Source organism: Pyxicephalus adspersus, chromosome 9 (genome assembly GCF_032062135.1).
Source record: "Pyxicephalus adspersus chromosome 9, UCB_Pads_2.0, whole genome shotgun sequence".
NCBI lineage: Eukaryota > Metazoa > Chordata > Amphibia > Anura > Pyxicephalidae > Pyxicephalus > Pyxicephalus adspersus.
In genome coordinates this window covers 8,881,701-8,906,319 of record NC_092866.1, presented here as the reverse complement: position 1 = coordinate 8,906,319, position 24,619 = coordinate 8,881,701, and the positions used below count along the sequence as shown (strand labels likewise).

The 24,619-nt window shown below is 39.2% G+C and overlaps 1 protein-coding gene across 2 annotated transcripts in view; it reads left to right on the top strand.

Moving 5' to 3' along the window:
* The window catches only part of LOC140338329 (DNA topoisomerase I, mitochondrial-like), a 76,734-nt gene that overhangs the window by 17,441 nt on the left and 34,674 nt on the right, over positions 1–24,619 (top strand). For both annotated transcript variants that reach the window (XM_072422513.1, XM_072422512.1), the window contains exons 4-8: positions 2,034–2,141; positions 6,077–6,158; positions 12,700–12,833; positions 16,675–16,790; positions 22,211–22,332. In XM_072422513.1, the coding sequence (XP_072278614.1) occupies positions 2,034–2,141; positions 6,077–6,158; positions 12,700–12,833; positions 16,675–16,790; positions 22,211–22,332 (562 nt within the window). The remainder of the gene's footprint in view (positions 1–2,033; positions 2,142–6,076; positions 6,159–12,699; positions 12,834–16,674; positions 16,791–22,210; positions 22,333–24,619) is intronic.

The following is a 24,619-nucleotide window of genomic DNA, read 5'->3' as shown; positions in this document are numbered from 1 at the left end:
TATATCATTTGTAGGGCATGGGTCCCAGTGTATATATCATTTGTAGGGCATGGGTCCCAGTGTATATATCATTTGTAGGGCATGGGTCCCAGTGTGTGTATCATTTGTAGGGCATGGGTCCCAGTGTGTGTATCATTTGTAGGGCATGGGTCCGGGTGTATATATCATTTGTAGGGCATGGGTCCGGGTGTATATATCATTTGTAGGGCATGGGTCCGGGTGTATGTAGCATGTGAAGGGCATGGGTCCGGGTGTATGTAGCATGTGAAGGGCATGGGTCCGGGTGTATGTAGCATGTGTAGGGCATGGGTCTGGGTGTATGTAGCATGTGTATGGCTTGGGTCAGTTGTGCATACCAATCTCAGTGTGTAATATAGAAATAAATTCAAACTGGCAGGTAAGTAAAAAATACCACGAGGCCCATAGCCATGTCTGGGTCCAAACGAGAGGATAAGGTTTTTGGGTTAGTAAAAGACCAAGGTAACATATATAAGTAATATAAAAGTATACAGATTTATTGAATTCAATTATACAATGCATCTGTACATTTTGGCAGAAATCTTTACATCTTCCATCAATTACATTAGTACAGTGATATAGAGGAGTCCATCTAAGTGTGCTACAGTGTAGTTGAATTCCTTCAAAAAGTCTGAATGTTCCAACACATTTTGCAAAAAGTTTGTTTTATTACAGAAGAGATAAATTAAGAACTATTAAGTTTAATTGTCATTTTTAAAAGCCTGCTTTGTACCACTGCAGCTATTGAGCAAGCATGCTTTTACATATCACGGAGAACACACGAAAATGTGCACATTCTGCATGATTATTTATACAGAAAAACCAAGCATGTGCTAGTCAACTTGCTAATTATTTTATGCCATAATGGCAAATGTTTTTGCAGACTGTTTTTCTGTTTTTTACACTGCTGAAAAGGAAAGTAGGTTAAATTCTGTTTTTTATTAAACACAAAAAAAGCACAAACCCAACATTCCTTGAGTTATATTTTATAAGAGCCTTACAAAGAATTCACCCAAAAATGTAAGGCATAGTTCAAGGAAAATCTGTAACCTTGGTCTATGTTCTATACAGAATTCATTGTATAAAGCCATAGTCTATAGCAGTGTTCAACATTTTTAACATGGGGGACGCTTGAAATAAGTTTTAGGTCATCAAGGAACCCCCTGCTATAATTACTATACTCACAACTTACAGTACATTGGCTTAATGCTCATTGGGAAGAATGCCTCCTAAATCTCTGGCATTGTCAGATTGTCACCCTTACAGAAAGCCAACAAGATCATTGGTGTCTAATAAACTTGCCTGAGAGTCATAAACTGCTTATTGCTCAAGGAACCCCTGGCAACCTCTGGAGGAACCCAGGTTGAAAATCACTGATCTATACATTATTCAGAACCTAAATACTTTGATTTTTTTTTCACCCAAAAAATATTATGTGTTTACATATGGCCACCTGCAGAATGTAATTGATGACTTGCTGTGTGTTCAAAATAGTTATGGTTGACTAAAGCTGCAAAACCTTCCCATCAATAAATGAGATTCAGTTTACAGAACTTAAAGATGGAAAAACAGAAACTTTCAAGCTGGGGGGATATTCTACCTGCAGAGGATTAAACAAAATTCAGATTAAAGTAAAGCTGAGAAGACTTTGATTTTGAGCATGGCTGCATAGCTTTACAGTTCAAATATACTGCTCAGGTTAATATAAAAGATTTCGTTTTTCTGGGGAAAAAAAAATCAAACTCCTATATTGCTTGTTCCATGTTCTTGCCTTGGAATGGCGCAGATGTCTCCAGCTGTGTACAGTGCGTATAGACACAGCCTGGTCTTCTTGGCAGCAAAAGAAAATATAACTTATCCTTTATGCATATTAAATGATTTTTAGAGTCTGATAGATAAAATGGTTAAATCTGATTATTTTCTTGTACTGTCTAACAATATTTCATTTGATGGAAGGCAGCATTCACCTTTTACTGAAACCATTACAAGTTATTGATTTTTATTTTTCATTTTAGTGTTAGTGTTAAAATGGAGTTTGAAGATGAAGACTTTGCATCTTTAGAGAAACCAGTTAAAAAAGGGAAGAAGAGAGTAAGAATGGAAGAAGCTGAAGACACTGTCAAGTAGGTGCCTTGAGAGTATAACATTGGCTTTCAAGTTGTTTAATGAATATGTAAATTCTTTAAAATATTCAGTGAAGTGCAGGAGCATCATTTTGTGAGATTTGTGATATTTGGTCTACTTCACCCTCCCTTTGCAACTTCACCCTCAATTTGTTTTTCACGTGTTTGTGATAGATATAGAAAGATATGGATATAGCATTCAATGCATCACACTAGACTAATCACAGAAATAAAAAGAAAGCCAGAGGAAGTAAAGCAGGCAGATCCAGGACATAGAATGAACCCTTAGTGGGGAACCATCTCACTGTTATATGAAGGTCTAGGATATAGAGAGTTGGTTACATAAAGTCTATTGGGTGGAAGAAACTCAATTTTTTGAGTTCTTGTCCTATCAAGGATCCCATATGGTATCCAAATAGGGCATTCTACCCTGTGGTTTAGCTGTCCTCCTTTTATAGATCATAGTCTGTCTACTAGTCTATAGTATCTGAAGTTTGGAGATGGTGTTTAGTTGTATATTAGGTAATACTTCTTGTAGATACAGAGGATGGATTAAAAATGCAATGCTAAAGCCCATAGAGTTTGGACTACTCAACCGATTCATCAGAGATGGAGATGGGTGACTTGAGGGAGAACCCAAAAGACAAGTTGGTGGAGATCCTGGAAAAAACTATGCTTCTAACCTGGGAGGTGCTAGGTAGTGTTGTTCGAATATCTCGCTATTCAATTCGACGGGGAATTGTTCAGGTGATCGAACGTCGAATTCGAACACCATTAAAGTCAATGGTGTTCAGTAGTCAATGGTGTTCAAAAGTCAATATTTTTCGGGACTGTGTAGAACTGCAAGAGCAATTAGGGGAGCAGAGCTGACAGCTCTGCTCCCCTGATTGCTCTTGCAGCCCTTTACTAGTTGTATGTGTTCTTGGATAGAGAAACTCCATCCAAGAACACAGGAGTCCTGTGTTTCTGGATAGAGAAACCCTATGCAGGAACACATACTACAGGGCAGCAACAGAAATCAGGGGAGCGGAGCTGACCACTCCACTCCCCTGATTGCTCTTGCAGCCCTAGCGTAACTATAGTATGTGTTCTTGGATAGAGATTCTCTATCCAAGAACACAGGAAACCCATGGTATCCCTGGACACTAGAGGCTAAATAAGGACAAGTCTCCCCATTCATTCACCTCTAGTGCTCTGTGATTGGCTGGGGAAAGGAAAATCCTGATGACACCTAAGCTGTCAACAGGGTTTACCTTTCCGCAGACAATCACAGAGCACTAGAGGTGATGAATTGGGGGGACTTGTCCTCATTTAACCTCTAGTGCCCGGGCATCCCACACTTACAGGATGATTCCCATGGCTGTACAGCCATAGTAATCATCCTGTCATTGTGGGATAACCTGTAAAAACAAAAGTTAGCTACACAAATCACACACATTCAATTAATTACTTTAAAGAAAAAAAAAAACAAAACATTTTTTACACATGAATTTGCAAAGTTGAATTCCATTTTTTGGGGGTCGGTTGGTCTATCTGAATTCGAACAGCCTTATTCCGGTCAAATATAAGGACAACCTGAATTCAAACACCAACACTAGTGTTAGGTGCCATCTGGATAAACATTTGTAATTACTTTTGACTGCTGGTCAATAAAACTTATAACTTATGGTAATTCAACTTTAAGCCTTCCCCTAAGAACCCACATTTAGTCTCTTTGGTTGCTAATCATTTGACCAAATCTCAAAAAAAAAGGCCATGTGGTTTCAGTCAAACTTTGGGAGAATGATGCTTGGGTATAGCTAGCCAATCTGCAACTATTTTCTAAGCACCAATTTTCTCCAATACATGAGAAATGCCTTGGTGGGAAGGAACTTGATGCCGCATTTTAGGCATAACAATGTTGTCACCATTTTCTTGAAAATGTTTTGGGCAGCACTTTGGAGAATTGAGACCCCTCATCTAATACCTAGTAATCCTAAATTAGTTACAATTGTTTTTCGCCTTAGATATATTTTTGGCACAATTCACCACGCCTTAAGTGTTCAGTGTGATAAATTGGGACATCCGAGTTGTAAATTTAGCCTTAACTGGATGCAAGGTTGTTTCAAGTCAAAGATCATTTCTAAATCAGGAGTGTCCAAATCCAGTTCTTGAGGGCTACATACAAACCAGGTTTAATATTAATATTAAACAGGATTTATATAGCGCCAACATATTACACAGCCCTGTACATTAAATAGGGGTTGCACAGACAGACGAATACAGACAGTGACTCGGTATGAGAGGACCCTGCCCCAAAAAGCTTACAATCTAGGAGATTTTATGTAAACTCAACTTCTGCCTGTTTGTCTGTCAATCCTAACTACATTTACTGCTGTCTGTTGAAGAAATACTAAACTTCTTCAAATCCTGGCCCATAAGGACTGGAGCTGATCAACCCTGGTTAACTAAAGAAGGGATGGAAAAGGCAGCCCTGCACCACCATAATCTAAGAGCTTGCATTCGACTGGATCTCTGTTAAAGTCTTGACTTGGGTTGGACGTTTCCCCTTTACTTGCTGCTAGGTTGATTCAGCTCAAAACTTTCTGAAACAGTGGCCCACAGGCCAAATCTTGCCCGCAATGTGTCCTTTTTTTTGGCCCTCAAAAGGATCCTAAATATGAACTGCAGCTGGCCCGCCACTGCATTGAAATAGCGCCGCTATTACAATTCCGGGCATTACTCATGTCTATAGACCAACTGGCTCTCTGCCTATGCGTGGCCCCACATTGGATTGTTTTATAGATGCAAGTAATGCAGAGCATTGTAGTAGGGGTGCGCTTTCAATGAAGAGGAATTTCAGCGGTGGGCCACTCATAATATTTAGCCTGCCTCAATTTTTTCAATAAATTTCAAGGTTGGGCCCGCAACTTTGTCTGGAGTTTTTAATTTTGACCCACCGTGTATTTGAGTTTGACACCCCTGCTCTAAAGTCTTGAAAACTTTACCCAGCAGTGTAGCTTATTTCTTTGTGTGGGTATGAGAGAAGCTCAGTTTGGGTCTTTGCACATGATGCTGGTCCAAAGATGGAGAGCCTGTGAGTGGTGGTATTCTCCAGGCTTGAAAGACAGACCTGGAAATTGCAAACTTAAGATAAATTATTCACTGTGTATATTCTCTTGTGTGAATGTACCTTTACCTCCCAACTGTTCCTTTGTCATGCTTGGTAGTCCATGTCTTTGAGTGGACTTACACAAATCAATAAAAATTATATTTACCTAAAAAGGGGTATTTGTGCACTAAACCTTCATTCATCCTCTAAATGATTCCAATTTGTTGAAGGTTAATCTAAAGAAAATGTGGTTGAGGATAAAAAATAAAAGAAATCTGTTTAATCATGATTTTCTATGTATTCATCTTTTATGGTCTCCATACTTTAAACTATAAGTTATTCCTCTTCCCTGTTTCCAAAAGTTAGGAGATATCGTGCACCTTCCGATGTAATTTCAGAATGCTTTTTATATTAGACTGCAGCATAGCTTTAATAGTTAGTATAAAGAATCTGCACTGATGAAGTAGACTTTTACGGTGATTGATTGCAATAACACAAACAAAACAACCACACAGACAGGACCACTAGTCTAATAGCAAAATGTAATAATGTCATATTGAAAAAAAAGAAAGGAAACAACTGTCACTGTACAATATACAGCAAATCAATTCTAATTTAACTTGGAAGTTCTGTTTTTCAGAGAGATTCTATTGTCGAACATCGGGAAATGATGTGGCCCAAACAGCACAAGCCTGATTGCAAATCATCCAATACATTCGTCTTCTTAATTTAACAATATTACGGGTTTAATCCATTCCGAGCGCTGCGTTAAGGTGTTATCGAACACAAGGAAATATTGCGAATTACTGGCAGAGAAATATCACATATTAAATTTTCTCTGCAGGTCGAAGAAGAAGAAAATAAAGATCGAGGATGATAAAGAGGAGCCAGGGAAGGAGAAGCGGAGCAAGAAGCTGGATGAAAAGGTTTGAGATACTTATAACTCTATTCAGACAAAGCCTTGTGAACTGCTTGCTTTTTTTTTAATTTGCTGTTTTTATTAAAGCAAACTTATATTCCTTTTCATGGCGGGTGCACTTAGCAGAGTGTAGCTAGAGAACACCTTGTGTAGAGGAGTATGTGATACCCTCATCTGCCTCCCTACAATGCAATGCTTGGCACGTATAAATGGGCACTTGGCAATGCATGAGCTCCAGCCTAGTGTTGCATTGGAACTTACCTAGGGCAACATGGTCGTGGATAGTATCTCTGCCCTTTTTACGCTTCCAAATCTAAAGTGAACCTGTTACCTTGCCCCGAATATGAAATTAAACCCCGACCGGGTTACTTTTAGTTTGCTATAGCACTGTTTATACAACAATTGCCAAGAGTAATGTTTTTAGAAAACTATATTGATTTTCTTTCATTATCTCGTTCGGCTGAGCTGCTCCAGGGCCTTTCATCTGCTTCCTGTCTATATGCAAGGATTTGGGTCTTGTCGTTTTGTACCAGTTACACCACACACAACCACAGTATTTATATAACGCCATCATATTACGCAGCGCTGTACAAAGTCCATAGTTGTGTCACTAACTGTCCCTCAAAGAGGCTCACAATCTAATATCCTTACCATGGTCATATGTCATTTATACAGTCTAAGGCCAATTTTACATGGAAGCCAATTAACCTCACTGCATGTTTTTGGAATATGGGAGGAAACCGGAGTACCCAGAGGAAACCCACGCAGACACAGGGAGAACCTGCAAACTCCATACAGATAGTCCTAGCTGAGATTCGAACCTGGGAACTAGTGCTGCAAAGGCCAGAGTGCTAATCATTGAGCCATGTGCTGCCCATTTGTTGATGATGACAGTGGATCATTGCATTATGTTATTGCCCATTCCCCTTCTGCTCCAAGTGGTTCAGTCACCAGCCTCAACATCACTCATGTTCTGCAGCAATGTAGGGGTTGGAAGGAGGACCGTGGCCATGGTAGTTAGTAGTTCCCTACCAATATTTATTGTGGGATTAAAATCTGTTCAGACGGAGATTATTATGAAGAAACAAACATTTTATTGGTTATTGTCAGTTTATCTGTCACACTGTCTTCCTAGTTTGTTTACTTGCCAATAACAAGCTTATCTCTTGTTCTCCACACACCAAAGGGTCACACTGGGAATCTGAACGTGGTGAATTTGATTAGCAAAGGCTTTAAAGGGAAAGTAATTCAAACTAAATTGACAATGTCAGATTACTGTTTGTGAAAAAGGTTCTATACTTAGAATTAGCAATGGTCTGTAAAATCGATGAGCACTTTAAATAGTGAGGACCTGTAAAAAGTGGCTGAGGCTTTGTCAAGCTTGTGTTTTTTTTATTGGTGAATGCAATGCAAAAATTACTGCTTGCTGCATCTTAGATATGTTGTCCAGCAAAATCTGTATTAAATGGCGCAATGGTAGCTCAATGCACTAAAGGTCTATTAGACATAAACTGATAATTACCGAATGACTTGGTTCCACAATCCAAAAATAATATCTTAGAAATAGTTGGCTCCTGAGATTCTCTTAAGATCAGATCAATTTTTTTTCTCAAATCCTTTTACTATGCCATGAAACAAACTGCACCTGCCATGTGGCTAAAATGTGCAGATGAACAAGAATAACTTTAAGGCTAATCAATGCTTTTGGTGTAATAATAAAACAGTTAATTGGATAGTTGGCAAACATTCACTGCAGGTAAATCATCAAAGGATATGGCAGTGATTATTCACCATCTATAAATGTGAAAATTACATTCATATGTCTTTTATTAATGTTCCACACTGCACCACAAAGCTGCACATGGCCATGACTAGTTCTTTATTTCTTATTATTAGCTTGGTATGGTTTATATGTATGCATGAAAATGGGGTATTAGTACTGAAAATGTTTTCCGCTGTGTACCTATGGGTTTGGTAAAACATGGTTCCCACAGTGATAAACAATGCCTCCTATGGAAACTTAACTACACATGTGTAACAGCAGGCAGCATGCCTTTGAGTGAAGTTAAATTTTGCAAAGAAGGTAAATTAAAGTCACCTGATACTAAAAGCCCATGGGTGACCGGTAATGAGTTTTGAAAGGTTTTCAAATTGCCATAATTGCCCTTCACATTCACTGTAATGTCCTGTAATGACAGCGGCATTTACATTTCTCCCACCCTGGGAACCACATGCTGAGAATGAATAAAATTCATTAAAATTCAACTTTTGATGCTTTTGGGTTCTATCATGGAGAGGTAGATGGCTGCTTCTATCATTTCTTTCCATTTGCAAAAATTGGTAGTTGCCAGCCTTTTACACCTCAGTGGTGTAGGATCAAGGGTTCAATCAAGACCAAACCTTTTAATCCAGACATAAGGGTCCTCCCTGTGACCATTATATGGTGGCTAACTGTTGTGCACGGCAGAAGAGATTTTCCACCACTGGCATTCTCTTCTTTGCTCTGCATTTGATGAAGTCATTTGTCAAACCCTAGAAATGGAAAGCTGTAGTAGAACTCTGCTGCCAGCTCCATTTATAAAGGGGGACAGCTGGTGGGCTGCTGAGGATTTTAACAAACAGAGGTCCTAGGGGCTCCTGATGTAAATGTTTGATTTGGATATAAATGAGGGCAATTTATGAAAGTGGGATTCTGATCTAAATGGAAGTCCTAATTTGAAGGAGGGTTTAAATGTAAAGAAGAAAACTCTAATATAAAGATGAAATACTCCAAATGTGAAGGAGCTTGTTCTAAGTGGTCGGGTCCATGCCAAAACTTAGCACTAAGGCCCATTAATCTGTGGCTAGAAGATTATGGGCTATGGTTCAGAGTTCCCAGGGAAAGGGGCAGCCTAGGTCCAAAAATTACCCCTCTTACCCCAGCTATAATACCTTATTTCATTATTTTGGTAAAGAGGCAGAGTAGTTAAATCAGGGAAAAACTATTATTTTGTCTGCTTGCTTGTTGTGGGTCACTGCCCCCTTCCCGTCTAATGGAACCTATATCTGCTCGCCTCCTGTTTTTGCTTGTGTTTTTGTTTTTTTCCCCCAACATTAGCAGCTGTAAGTGTCCCAACAGACTTTAAATTCTTACATTTATTTCTAAGTGCTAATGTAAAAGAAAAACCTGGCAATAAAAGTTCTAGTGGTTTACAGCAATACATTTTGTATTTTAATTTTTTATCTTCCTCTATTTTATTTTAAAAATAAACACATAAAAAGAGATAATTCATATTTTTTCTGATATAAAATGATAGTTCCATGTGTTTTTCTTTTTTCCTTCTCCCCGGTTGCTAGAAAATAAAGGACCCTTTTAAGTAATGCGGTAATTGCCAAGTTGTAGAATGGTAAACATTCCAATGTATCAGGTGAAATTGCTCAGTTAAATAGCGCATAAAAACCCATTGTGTACAGAATAGGAGATTGTGAACTGCTGCAGCTTAATGAAACCGAACAATAGGGGAAACTGCCGTGACTCGGATACAATTGCTCGACACACTCATGTGGAACAAAGAAAACCACAAGAAAAAAAGTTTAGTGTTTTTAGAAGTGCATTGGCAATTTTATAAACTGTACATAAGTGGAAACTCAATTTTTCTTTACTATGATGAGAAACAACAAATTTAGTGCAGAGCTGTCAGCCATGTACCGTTGCGTGTAACGGCAGGCAGCCCACCTTCACAGAGGCGTTAAATTCTTCCGATCGGCCCAGAGTGTAAATTGAAGTCTCTTAACACCGAAAGCCCAGAGGTTACACATAATGAGTTTTGAAAGGTTTTTCACCTCGCTATAATTGCCCTTCTCACATTTGCTGAAATATGTCCCAGCAACTACATTCAGTTCATGCAAAATTGTTTTTCACCTGTTAAACAAACGTCACATTTCATATTCTACTAGAGGTCAAAGTGGACAGTCTCCATGTGCAGGACAGAGATGTAAAGTGGATGAATGGAGACATGCACCGCCGCTCCTCGCACTCCATGTGCAAAGACAAAAATGATGAGAAGAATAAAAACCAACAAACTGTTTATGCAACATAATAGGAGGGTGCAGTGTTTTGTGAACTTGAATTTGGAGCTTTGTTGGTAATACTTTTTTTAATATTAAAAAAAAAAAAAAAAAAAAAAAGATTCCAGCTCGAAACGTTTTACAGTCATTTAAGGTGCAGTTCAGCAATAATGAAAAATGGTAAAACATGAAAAAAGGATGGGGATTGTCAAATATGATCTAAGCCACCCACCGTGTTTGTAAATATTTATGAAGATGCATATATAGTTGTATGGAGCCTGTAAGAATTCTTGTACCTGCCACAATTTTAAAGCAATGCATACACAGGGATGTCAGGTCTGCATAAAGCCCGACTCCACAAGTTACCTTGCAGTATACCCTGTGCTTCTCCATAGCAGGACATGCTACCTCTCAACAAACTGCGCTATAGATCTTCTTTTGCTGCAACCCAACGATCCAGCCCCCACAACCCCTACATACAGTTTCCCTGCCACCTACATAGACCAGAACACATTCCCACACAATCGGGGAAGCAGTCCAACTTCTGTACCTTCACACTTGGCAAGCCATGCAGAGAAAAGCAATAGGTTCATTTGCAAACCTCCACATATATTTTCTTATCTTCACTAGGCCACTTTTCTGTTCAGCCATTGGGAGCCAAAGAAAAGCTCTGTTTAAAGCTGACCATACTCTAATGTTCTTGATATCTACCATTAAGGGTGTAGTGCAAGGGCTATATTTGGTACAAGATAACTACTTAGGTTTAGTTTAAATTTGAAGAATATTGTATTAAAATTGTGCACACAGCATATATGCAACATGGCCGATTTGTTGTAGTCATAGCTTACTCAGTGTTATAAATTCCCTGTAAATGGCACTGATTAGCCTAGTGACCCATGATGGGAGTCACAAGCTCCTTCACATCTGGAAATGCTGCGTAAACGTTCTTTAGCCCATGGCACTGAATGTAAATGAAAGGTAAGAAGAGAGGTAATGGGTAAATAATGGAGCAGAAAACTTAACTATAAAATGCCAAAAAACATAAAATGGTTGTCAAATCAGCAAAATCTGCTACATATCTATATATATATATATATATATATATATATATATATATATATATATATATATATATATATATATATATATATATATATCCCATTGTAGTCTTGCATGTTTCTTTCTATGATTTTATTTATTGCCTTTACTTGAACACCATAGAAACCCTACCCAACTGGCTATGATCCAGAAGTAATCCATAGGAAGGTGGGTTTGGTGAGAAATGTTCAGTTCTGCAGAAGTTTCTAGGTAACTGCTCCAAGGTCCAACCTCTGTAGATCTTCCCTGCCCATCTAACCACCTCTTCCTGCTAGATATGGCTTTTTCATTTATATACTTACACTACATACCTTTAATCCTTTTGAAGGTCCAAATTCCCCACCTAGGTCACATGGCCACTCCTAACCCTTGCTCTTTCTGGAACTAATATTCTAATGCATGCTTACAATGACCTTGATTTTGTAATTAGAATTTGATAGGTACCATTAAAGTGTTTGTGCTCCACTTTATATTTAGATAAAGCAAAATAAATTGTTTTTATTTAATAGGTGATCTAAAAGGTGCATTTGCCTTGAGTTCCCCTCTAATTGATTTTTGTGTTTTTCAAGGCTTTTTCACCTCTTGCAATATGGGGCTGTCAGTCACCCTTATGCTTGCTAAAGTCTCCTCTATTTGTGAATAGAGATTGATGTTTCTCCCTCTCCAGAGGCCACGCAGTAGCTGAGTTCCCGCGTTCCTTCCGTCACCTTCAATTTTCCACTTATCTCAGATAAGGCGACTGCTGAGTTTTCCCATCCTACCTCTATGAACAATTCATGTGCGGGGATTCTGGGTGACCAGATTGATGAACCGTTTAGATTTATCAGCTTTGTAGAGGCTCTGCATTGCCCTGGCTGAATTTCCAGATAACTGGATGCAGTTTATTGAACTGCTTGTGGTTTTTAACAATACAAATAAGTAAACACTCCTGGTTTGTTCAAGTAATCTTCAATTTAGTAAAGGTTGTAAATAATAGATCTCTATTAAAGCCATTAAATGGCCATTGGAGTAACCTCAAATTATGTATAGTAAACGATTGAAGAGATTGTGGAAGGCTTGGCATAGTCTAACCATTTATAATGCATATTTAGGAAGCAAAAAGCCAACTGCTAGGACAAAGGCTGGTCAATATGTCTGTCTATCTGCTGGACTCCTGCAATATGTTTCCTCTTTTACTTTAATTACCGGTAGATACAAGTATTGAAGGAAATATCTAGTACCCTTATTTTCTCAATAGAGTAATAGTTCTAGGTGATATACCAATGCTGCAATATGTGGCAGAAGAGATTCCTCCACATCAGTTTAGATCAGACTGCTTCTTGCAGCCAGTAAAGGTGAACATTTGATGAGCAGGAAGGATTCAAATAAGCTGGTATAAAGTATTTTCAATATTTTTTTTTCAGAAAAAGAAAATAAAGAAAGAACCGAAAGAAGAAAAAGTTGATAAACCAAAAAAGAAAACAAAAGAAGAGAGGGACGCGGCCATTGCTCTTAAAGTGAAGAAGAAAGAAGAGGAAGAGGCAGCTCGCTGGCGGTGGTAAGAATTTTGGTCTGAATTTTACTGGTAAATATATGGTCCTTAAGTGAACCTACCAAGGTAGAAATATGGGAGATGCACTGCTTTTACCATCTAAAGTAAGCAAGCCTGGGCCAAATCTAAAAGGTCCTATACATTTGCAGAGAGAATGGGCACATTTGTATGGCTCAATACATAAACATGAATTGCTTAACCTAAACCATAACCATTTTCAAGGATAACACACACTTGTAGGCTGAATTTCCCCAACTCTCCCACCAGATTATCGGTAACTATTCAGAGTAAAAGGACATCAAAGATACCCAGAGCTCTAAACTTTGTGTGGTCCATTTGACTGCATTTAATGTTGGCCAAGAAGACTACAGACTTTTGTTCCTGTCATGTTTCAGTTAGGTAGGTAGGTACTTTATAGCAGTTTGAGGACACACGATTCACACCTATGTAAGCTTATTGGACCTACCATTCCAAACCTAAGGTTGGAGTTATCCTCCAACCATGCAGATAGAAAAGCCTTCACTCTTCCAAAGGGATTTTCATTAGAATTTAAAGTGGTGGTGGTAGTCGTATGCATTTGGTTAGCATTCTGGTAATGATGTTGGAGGAGAAGACCTGGCTTGTTGTTCCATTTCAGCAAAGGTGTTTACGTGGGCTGTTCAGTAAGTTAAGACTCCACTCAAGTTTCTCCGCAACAAGCTCTTCAAACCACATCTTTATGGAGTTGGCTCTGTGCAAAGGGGCGCCGTCATGCTGGGACATAAATTGGGTCTTCTCCAGCTGATACTATAAAGTGTGAAAGCATGCAATCCTATTAAAGTTTCACAATTGTCCACAAACTTTTGGCCCATACCTGTGGCTTAATGTAGAACTATGACCACCATACAGTATGTGCTGCAGCACTAATTCCATGTGCATTTCCTTGCTAGGTCCCACAAACCCCAACACACCTGTTGATCTTGACCGTAAATTCCACCTAATATGAGTGTAAGTCCACCTTTCTATGATAAAATGGACACAGTGCTGCACTGCTCTTGAATGTGGAGCTTTTATTTACTACAGTGCAATGAAACGATGGTTGCAGGAGGCATGGTTTTTTGGCTTTCTCACTGCTTATTTATTACCCGGACTCACTTGATCCTTCCCATTGCTTTTTGGTTTGGCAGCATTCTCTGCTAAAACCCTACCGCTGTGCACTGCAATGTCTTGGAGGAGGGAAGAGGATTTGGCACAACCAGGGAAGGTAAATTTAAGCTTTTATTAATTTTTTTGAGACTTGTACAACTCTTTGTACCCTTATTTTGGTTGTTTATTTAACACAGAGCCTTTAGCTGTACTTTACGTTCCCTATGTGATTTTATAGTTTCATTTTTGTGTATTTTTACTATCACTTTTTACTATTGTGTATTTTGCAGTAAATGATTTTCTACTGGCTGTTGAATGTTGCTTCTGTTCACTTCACACATGTTGTAGAAGGTGGGGACCCATCCATGTTACAACAAAATAGTGCTCTGAACACATTTTGCCTTGGAAATGGTCCAAGGTTAAAACTAACCAGGAAACTCTCAATTTCCAATGACTTCTGGCACAAGAAAGAATTAATAAATCTACTGAACAGAGAACAATTTATTCTTATGACAGAAGCTGCACAATTTGACTCATTCCTTTGAAGCATCTGTCCATTGTTTCTGGGACACAAAGCAAAGGTATTATCTCTCTGCTTTTTCTATAGCTTGGCTGAGCGAGATAAAAGACTTTTCTCCAGATTCAATACCAAATCTGACAAGATGGAATGAGGTGGACATCATACAGATTGAGGAGGATGTGTAAACTTTTAAATAGAGTTTCTTATGGGTGCAAAGACTGATCATCAGCGGAGTGGGTGCAGCAGAAGGGTGATGTAGAAATGACAGGGATCCTTTTGGAGTTCTCATGGTGTTTTTGGGGTAGTGAAGACTTTATAGGTGCAAATGGTTAATGATGGGAGGTCAAACATGCAGATAGTTGAAAACCGACAGTGAAATCATTTTTGGCTGGGCACTTAAGTCAAGGCATTTAATAGAGGAGTTTGTTGGAGGTGTAGGTTGACACTGCCCAGGTCGATTTAAAGGAACATGGTGGCAATTAAGACTTTCAAATTCATGAAGGTTGCCCATCCTTCCAAAAATAAAAGTTGGCTTCCCTTAATACTGCAGCTGAATAATTTCCTAAAGACGTGAGACAATATTGTGTGTAGTACTAGCTGATGTAAGACCAAATACCCCAGCATGATCCTTAGCCTGTGTGTTGTTGTCAGATTGGGGCAAGTTAAATATAGGGATGTGCCTGCCTGTTCTTCACTAATCTTCAATCTAAAGAGTTCCTATTCAATGCTATTCCGTCCACTTGCCTTTGTGCCACTTGTTTCTTGTAGTGATGTAGGAATCATAGTATTAGGGGGCTTAGGAGCCCATAAGAATGTACCGGTGTTCAGAAATCTTAAGGTTCCACTGTGGACCTCCATGAGCCATTTGAGAACGTTTTTGCTTTACAATGCAATGGCCTACTTTTCTTTGCATATCAATATGGGGTGGGGACTACAATTCCTGCAAGTGTTTTTCCAAGATAACCTCTTTAACCAAGGAGCTGCTGATTGTGAACAAAAGCACAACAATAACGTTTGTTACAGCTTGATTGCGCTTGTTTACAAAATCCAATTACCCCGCGTTGATTAGAGATTTTTGTTATGGCGTTGTACGTTATGAGTTTTCTCTGTTGCATAAATATATTTTCTTCAAGAGCAATTAAATATTCTATCACTTCAGAATTATGTGTTTGTAAACCCAATGAATGTGTGTATTTTAATTGAATTGAACTTAGTTGATAAAATATGGGGGCTTTTGTTATCTTTTTAATGAGAAACTGTATGTGGGAAAAACGTTTGGGGACACCTGACCATAGCACATACAGTATATAAACTTGTTCACTCTCACATACTGAAGCCACGAGCATTAATATTGAGTGTTCCCCCTTCCTTGAAGTCACGTAGAGCAGGGCAATATTTCATTTGGTAGACTCTCAAGTTCCCCTTTCCGAGCCTTCAGCCCCACCCTAATTACAGTACAAAATTGGAGCATGAGATCTGGGTTGGGACCACCATATTGGAAAAGATCAGTCCTCTTTGCTGTAATATTGACACTCTCACTACTATAAATGGGACCTGTAGAGGACTCACTCACTTTCACTACACAATTCTTCCAGACTTTGCATTACATGATAGTATTTGCCAGTGGCAGACGTAGCCGACAGAGAGAAAAACTTAACTGTGCAGAACTGTGACATGGTCCTCGTGCAGTAGCACACTTTGCAACTCCCTTTGTCCACCTCTGGTCTTTGTTTTGCCCATTGTTTTAAATGCCTGAAATTAAAGCTGAACGCTGGGCACAGAAAAATATTCTTTTATACGTTCCCAATAACCCAAAAATTCCCTTTTTTGTACCAATGCAAATCCAGATTTTGTTTTAAGAGCAGAGCTGTGGGTGGGGACCATTAAGTTCTCCAAATACAAGTTACCTACAGAAAACTACAGGTGGTGAATACAAGACCAGTCTTCCCTCCCCAACAGCACAGCAAATTGAATTTTTAGGAGGAAGTTTAATGGCAGCCTTCATAAATTCCTTGGTACTTTAAACTCAGTTTAGAAATCCATCTGTTTGTCAGCTCATTTCGATCCTCTTGTTCTTTTTTTAAACTTTCCTAAATTTGTCAAAGCCTGCTTCCTCCTGGGCCAGTGAAACCCAATTTAAAAATACAAAAAGGTACTCTGACTGATTAAGGTTCCTTACCCCCCTCTCCAATATTTTTACAGGTGGGAAGAGGAGAAATACGAAGATGGGGTCAAATGGAGATTCTTGGAACACAAGGGTCCAGTTTTTGCTCCTCCTTATGATCCACTACCACCGCATGTAAAGTTTTACTATGATGGTAAGAAGTTCCTGTCTTTTCACCTATCAAACTTTTTTAATGCTAACTCATTGACAGCTTTATCTTTAATGACCTCTCAGATAATCAACATGAAACAAGCCAGGTCACTGGTTTTAATACTCTAATCCGAACAACCCAAAGCAGAAAACTTAGTTACTACTTCCAACAGATGCCATCCTACATTTTTTTTTGGCAGGACAATTATTTCTTATGGCAGGGGACATGGTTTGGATGTGCTGGATAAACCGTTCTAGATGGGCATTTGAAGTGGTTTCCACTCTTGAATTGATGGAACTGAACAGCTGTACCTTGCAGATAGTTTAATGTATTTTCCTATATGTTACCTGTCAGAGCAGAAGAATCATCTTATCCTTTTCTGGTGTTTCCATGGTGGACAAACCAGCACTGTAGTTCTTAGAGTGCCATTCTTCGAAGGTAGCTGAACAATAATTAAGTTTTACCCTCATCATCCCAGGTTATTTTTTAATTTATCTGCCTGGAGCATGAGCAGTAAATGGGCATTCTTTTTTGCTGCAAGACAAAAGGCTGACATTTTTGTTTTGTCAAGAATAGAATACAAGTGAATATCCATTTTCATACCTATCACTTAGATGTAAGGAAAAATATTAAAACAATTTGAGTGGAATTCCCATTTCTTACAAATGATCATTACTGACCAAATTCATCCAGTACGTACTGTAAAGATATCCAGACCTATGTGAGTGAGCTCCAGACTTGTATGCACAGCTTATCTTGCTATGCCAACTCAGACATAAGAAAAGTAAAGGTAGTAAAATGCTATGCTCTTGCTATTCAAATGCATGCTTGTGAATAGCAAATGTGTTGTTGACAAGAAAAGGATGTATGTGACCTGCTTTGCCTGCAGTTCAAATTCACCATAATTGCACTGGTTCAATCAATTAACTGGATCATCCAACTCTCTCCTCACCATCTGTGGTGTCCTGGCACTCCCCTTCAGCTATTTGTTTTCTGTCCTGTCAGTTTTACATGAGAGGATTTTTTAGTGTGATCCGTCTGTCCAATAATGCTTATGTGATGATACAGTATGGGAGAGGCATTGCCTTGCTCTGCTAAACCTATATATAACGAGTCAACGTTTTACAAGGTTGTACCTCCTGTGCTAACCATGTGCCTGCACAGACGCAATGCAAAGTAGTTGAAGTTTGTGATTTTTTTGTTGTGCTGTCAGCAGTAACAAAGGTTTAAAAAATTAAAGTTGTAAAGAAACTAGGAATTAAGCCTAGATTTGGCCACAGTTTACTGGTATTGCAGGATAGAGTGGCTATGATTATTTAGTATATGGGAACAATAAAGGGTTGTTTTCACAATAATGGGCCTGATTTATTGAAGCTCCCAAAGGGGAAATAGACCATCATGGGAGAACCTAGATCAGTGTTTGCCTCAGTAATTTTTTTTTTTTTTTACAGCTTGGTGGGGAGAAGCTGTAAGCAGTTGTTTTAATCTAGGCAGGACAGCCCATGGAAAATTAAGTGTTTCTGATGTTTGTGGTCATAGGAATTGAGCTACTCTTATAATTAAGTCTGCTTTAATACCGTCTTCCAATGCTTTATTCCGACTTTCCAATGCTCACCCTCTTACTAGATTTTGCATCATCTTTGTATTATGCCCCAACTGTCCAGTGCTCCTGCTTTGTGGCCCAACATCCAGGTAGTTATTAAAGTGCTGGGTGGTTCACCCAGCTAAAGGGCCTGGGGAGAACACTCTGGATGTCTGTGGGTCTATTTATTTAGATGACGTGGTGTACGTTTGTGTGTGTGTATATAATATATATTCATTTGTGTATTTGTATATATTTTATTCATGCACCAAGGGTGCAGAGGGAGGTTTGAAGGTACTTTAAGATGCTTTCTCTCCATTTATAACACGGCAGATAGGAGATCACTGCCGAATTCAATTGGCAAGGTTTTTTTTTAGCACCCTGGAGTAAAAGTCAAGAAGCTGTAAATTAGTAAGTAGAAAAAAATCTTGATTTGTTGTTTTCCTTTCTGCGTAATTACTAGCCAGTGATCAGCTCAATTTAGAGCCTCATTAAACAGATTAATACAAATTGACGTCTTAAGGGAAGAACGCAGCCCCTCCATCATTTAAAATGCTGATTTATGCATTGCATTTGGCATTGCGACATTTGAGGTTAGAGAAAGAACAGTTTCCAAGCCACTCTGGTGTTGCTGGGGAGAGAAATGAACATTTGAAATTATGACTTGGAAATACAGGCAACAATTTAGCTGCAAAAATAAGTCGTATCTATTACAAAGAAAGGGATTAGTGGATGCAGTTTAAAGTTACAGGTAAGCCTAGTTCTTTCCATATGGACCATATACTGTATACTTGGGAAGGAGGAGGGAGTTTACTGGCTTAACTTGCTAATGGGAATTTATTTTTGCAATATATTTTTATTGGTTGCAGGACTAAACAAAAATGAACTTGTTAAAATACAATGCCAAATAAAGAACATGGTGCAATCACCACTAGTGGTGGTTGGACAGTTCATTGACAGGTAAAATGGGGCTCAGCCGATTCAGCGACTGAACTATGGCAGCTGTCATTGGCAGCCTGCTATACCTGGTAAATGAGAGGTATCAACCAGCTCAGCCAATCTGGTCACTGGATGATGACCCCTGTCAACATCCAGTGGCTGGATTGGCTGAACACTTCAATACCTGTCATTAACAGATGTAATAGGCTGCTGAACTATGACAACTGTCAGTGGCCAGATTGGCTGCACCGTTCTATACTTGCTGTTGACAAGAACAGGATGGTTTATTAAAAAGAAATTCCTGACTGGGAATTACCAGTTTTACCAATTTTGTTGCCCTGACAAGGTATTCGACATGTATGGAACTAAAATTTGGTGAAATGTATTGGAGTCAAGGAAGGCAAAATTAAGTATTCCATATCTAGTATCAATAAGTGATCAACTATCTAGGGCAGGGTTTGTTGAACGGGAACCTCTTCTATAATTACTATATCCACAGCTCTCTGTATATTAGTGTGGTGGTCATTAGGAAAAATGCCTCTTACATTGCTGGCCATTGAGAAGAATGTTACTCTTGGGGATGGCCAAAAAGATCAATGGTATCCATTAATTTGACCCAAATTGCTTATTGCTCAATGAACCCCTAGCAATCTCTGGAAAACCCCTGAGGTCTCTTGGAACCCAGGTTAAGAAACTCTGATCTAGGGCCTGCTCTTGTGCCTAAAAATCCCACCCCACCCACCATTCACTACTCTATTCAGATAAAGCCATGTGAAGGCACATTTGGAGTAATCCCAAAAAGCATCATATATATCTGATGTTTGCTTTCCTGGGTAAAAAAAAAAATAATAATGTTCGGTATCATTTTGGGTTCACTCAACTAGAAAAAAAAAAAAAGCTTTATACATACTTTGTAACTTGCTCTGTTGTGGACCATCCTTTCTATTAAATTTCTGTTGTTGTTTATCAGTCTCGCCTCTTCAAGCTGCTGGATGTATATGGATTATCTGTTGAAATGGAAAATGGGCAGAACATAAAAATTTGACACAAGATCTATGTATTATGTGTCTCCTGATAAAATCGAGATGAATAGGCATGTGGCAGCACCACACAATACTTGTGGCAGCAATCGGGAAATTTTCCAGGACTTAACATTGACTAATAGATGAGCAAAGGGGAGATGGTGGAACTCTGCAGAATTCTGATCATTCAGTGTAGCCATTGGATTGTTGTAATACACTCATTACTCAGGGTTCAAAGGCTTCAGCAGCATCAAGAGCCAGGTCAGGAGAATATACCATAAATGATTCAATGTATGTAGACCGCTGATCCTCACACCTATTTGAGCTTGATGGACATTGCAATCATGTACTTGATGGCACTTCCAGCATTATTTTGGATTTTGCCTTGCTTTTGAGGCTGTAACCATTTTTCTCTCCAATGGGATGGATTTACACCAAATATGTGTCTGTGGGAATGTCCCCCCTTCATCCAATAGAACCTTTTATGAGGTCATGTTCTGGTGTTGGATGAGAAGGACCTGACTTGTATCTCACACTTCAATTCATCTCAGGTTTTCAGAAAGGTTGAGTTCAGGGGTCTGTAGAGGCCACTTTGTTTCTCCACAATAAATTCATCAAACAAAGGCTGGGATTGCATTAATAATAATAACCAGGATTTATATAGTGCCAACATATTACGCAGCGCTGTACATTAAATAGGGATTGCAAATGACAGACTAATACAGACAGTGATACAGGAGGAGAGGACCCTGCCCCGAAGAGCTTACAATCTAGTAGGTGGGGGAATTTCACACACAATAGGATGGGAGATATGTAGTGGTGGGAAGTAGTGATGGTTTTAAAAGACAGAAGACGACGGGTAGGCAAGTTTGAAAAAATGGGTTTTGAGCGCTCTTTTAAATGAGCAGAAAGTAGGAGCAAGCCGAATAGGACAAGGAAGACCATTCCAGAGAGTTGGAGCAGCTCTAGAGAAGTCTTGTATCTGTGCGTGTGATGAGGTTATGAGTGAGGAAGTCATTAGTAGGTCATTGGAGGAGCGGAGAGAGCGGCAGGGGGAGTACTTTTTTACCAGGTCAGAAATGTAGGTGGGACAAAAACTGTGTAGGGATTTGAAGGCAAAGCACAGGAGTTTGAATTTGATTCTAAGGTGAAATGGAAGCCAATGGAGAGAACTGCAAAGAGATGCAGCGGAAGAGGAGCGGAGGGAAGGATGGATGAGTCTGGCTGCAGCGTTCATGATAGATTGTAGAGGAGAGAGTCGGGTTAGTGGAATACCAGAGAGGAGGAGGTTACAGTAGTCCAGACGAGAGATAAGAGCATGTGGTCTCAGGGGACAGGTAGGGGCGGATTTTGGAGATGTTGCGTAGGTGAAAGTGACAGGACCTGGAAATGTTCTGAATATGGGGGGTAAATGAGAGGGCCGAGTCAAAGGTGACACCAAGACAACGTGCCTACATTATCTAAAATGTATTTGTGTGTACCTAAAAACTGCTGTACCCTTTAATGAAATCCTTTAAACGCAATCATTTGGTGGGCCACCAGCCATTGAGAACCCTGTCTGCAGAATACTACAAGTTCAAAGTCTAACCATCAGCTGTGAGCCTGATGGTGTGACAGTACCTTCAACATTTGTTTTCCACAAATGAAGAATCTCACTTCAGGAATTCTGTTTGGGAGTAACTGCATCCAGTTCCCTTTATCTATTACTTTTACTAGCAACAAAATGGAGACATAGGTTCTTCCCCTTCCATGCACTACCAAAAAACTACGAAAGCAATTGTTGATTTTTTTTTTTCTCATGGTAAAAGTTTATTGGTTTTCCTGGTATTGGTTTATTGGTGTTCATATGCAAAATGTAATGTTTAAATGATCCATTACAGGTAAGCCTTTCCAGCTGAGACTCCCAGCTGAAGAGGTGGCTGGCTTCTTTGCACATATGTTGGACCATGAATATACTACCAGGGATGTGTTCCGGAATAACTTCTTCCTGGATTGGAGAAAGGTATTGTTAAACAGTTATTTAAGGAGACATAATTTGGATAACAAGTATTCGCCAACAATGCTACCTTAATAACACATCCATCAGAATTTAATTATGTTTGCGTCCCCATATGGTGAAACCTTAATCTGAAATCCATTGTGAAGGAATTCTAACCATTCCCTACTATCTAAAGCTAAGAAAAAATAGTTGTGGCCACAATTTAACACATTATGTTGCAGCCTAATGATTTGGACACTTGTCTTGGAACTATTTTTATAACCTGCAATTCAATTTTAAGCCCAGGTACACTTTTGTTTTTTTGCTATTGCAAATCAGGATGCCATTAAAGTATTTGGTTATTTTCTCATTCCTACAATGTGCCTCCAATCCACTGGAGATCCAGACTGCTGCTCTCTATGTAAGGCCTGTGGTGGGACATGACACCTGCACAGTCCTCCAGTCAACAACACTGCTCCGGAATTGGGATGCTTTCCCCATCTTTCCCAACAGAAGTGATTTTTTTACATTAATTGGCAATTTGTCCACTAAAATATCATGACATTTCAAGGAAAACCCCTTGTTCCATTTCAGTTTCCATCTTTGCCATCAATGTGCAGATTGTGTTCCCTGGTATATAGCCTGATATCTTATACAGACAGCCTCAATGCCTATGCACTGCCATTGTGTACGGATATAAAGAATGTAAAAATTATACTGTTTTGCAACACTGTGCACAGCTCCCAGGCATCCCTCAAGCATGTAATTCAAAATGTTGATGTTTTAGTTGCAGGAAAATACCCTCTCCCTCATGTAGAGTACACCAAATTCGTGTCTAGCTACTAATTGTCCATAATGTACCTATTTGTCCCTAAACTAGCCTTCTCTGCTTTGATACAATCACTAACAGTTTTGTGAACCAAAACCAATTCATTCACCTTTTTTCTAAACCTGGGGCAATTTTAAAGTTATGGGGCCATTTTTAAAGTATACCCATTACCCCTTTATGTTCTCCATTAATGGACAGTTCCACTCACCTCTGCTCAGGGTGCATAAACACTGGAGAAGAGTACTTGTTAATGTGCAGGGGTCTCAATATGTTGCTGGCAGTCTAAACCATTGCTCATGTACTGTGCCGGATTGCCAGTTCATTGGCAGTAGTTTGCTTTAGAACATGCTGTGCTAGAGAAAACAAAATACTGTATGGTATCTTGATTTTATTTCAACAATAAAAGTAAAAGTTTCACTTTAAAGCCTCATTGCATTGAGTATCAAGACTACCTTGAAATTACAGCTAAATCATTTTTTTTGCCATGTCTGACAAGGGCAACGTGCTTTGATCTCAACATAAGGGGTGTCTTATGTGGCACTGAGAAATGACAAGATGCCTCTTTTTTTCCTGGAGCTGTGGAAGATCTCTGCCTTGCTCCTCTGGCCTATGCCAGGCTCCCTGTCTCTTCCCGTGCAGAGTAGCTGATGCCTCTGTCAGCACCAGGGCACAGATCTCACAGCACGCCTCTGGCCAGACATCTGCTTTGTTAAAAGTCGCTCATGAAAGATGCATGCGCAGAGTTTCCTCTTTTGCCTTTCTACTTCTGTACTCATATATTTTTTACATCAAGCCTTACATCTTAAAGGATGCAACTCTTGCCAATTAGAAGCCCCATCAGCGGAGCAGAGAGGCCATGTATAATGCAGAGCTTTTGAAGTCTGAGAAGATTGGCTTAAGAAGGCATCTATGTTGGGCAAGAAAAAAGACAACTTGTAATAGCCGTGTGAAACAAGAATACATGGGGGAACAGTTGATTATTTTGCTATAGATCATACTTTAGAAGCTTTCCTTTTTTAATCGGTCAATCCATAGAAATCTGATATTTCAGTTATAAGTACATTTGGTTTGGCAAAATAACCCAATGGCTTGTTGTGCCTCAAGGGACTCTTTTTTGACAAGATCTCTCTGCTGGAGTTTTTAGCTTTGCCCCCTGCCCTGTGAAGCTTTATTTCACGTGCTGCATTTTAACTGAGAAATCTCACTTCTCCTTTTTAGATATAAAATGTCAAGACCAATGGCACCAATTCCAGTGGTAACATCTGCAGTGGTCACCCTTGGTGTATTATTTATATGTGTATATAAAAATTATTTCAATAGTTCATTCGGGAACATAGGTTGGGAGAAAAAAAGCCGTTGAGTGTAAAAGCTTAGCATTTTATTAGCCAACGTTATATAGGAGAATTAATGACTATAGAATATGTAATGGTTAATCAGGGTGCACCAAACGCAAAACATGTTCAAGGCCATTGATGGTGTTCA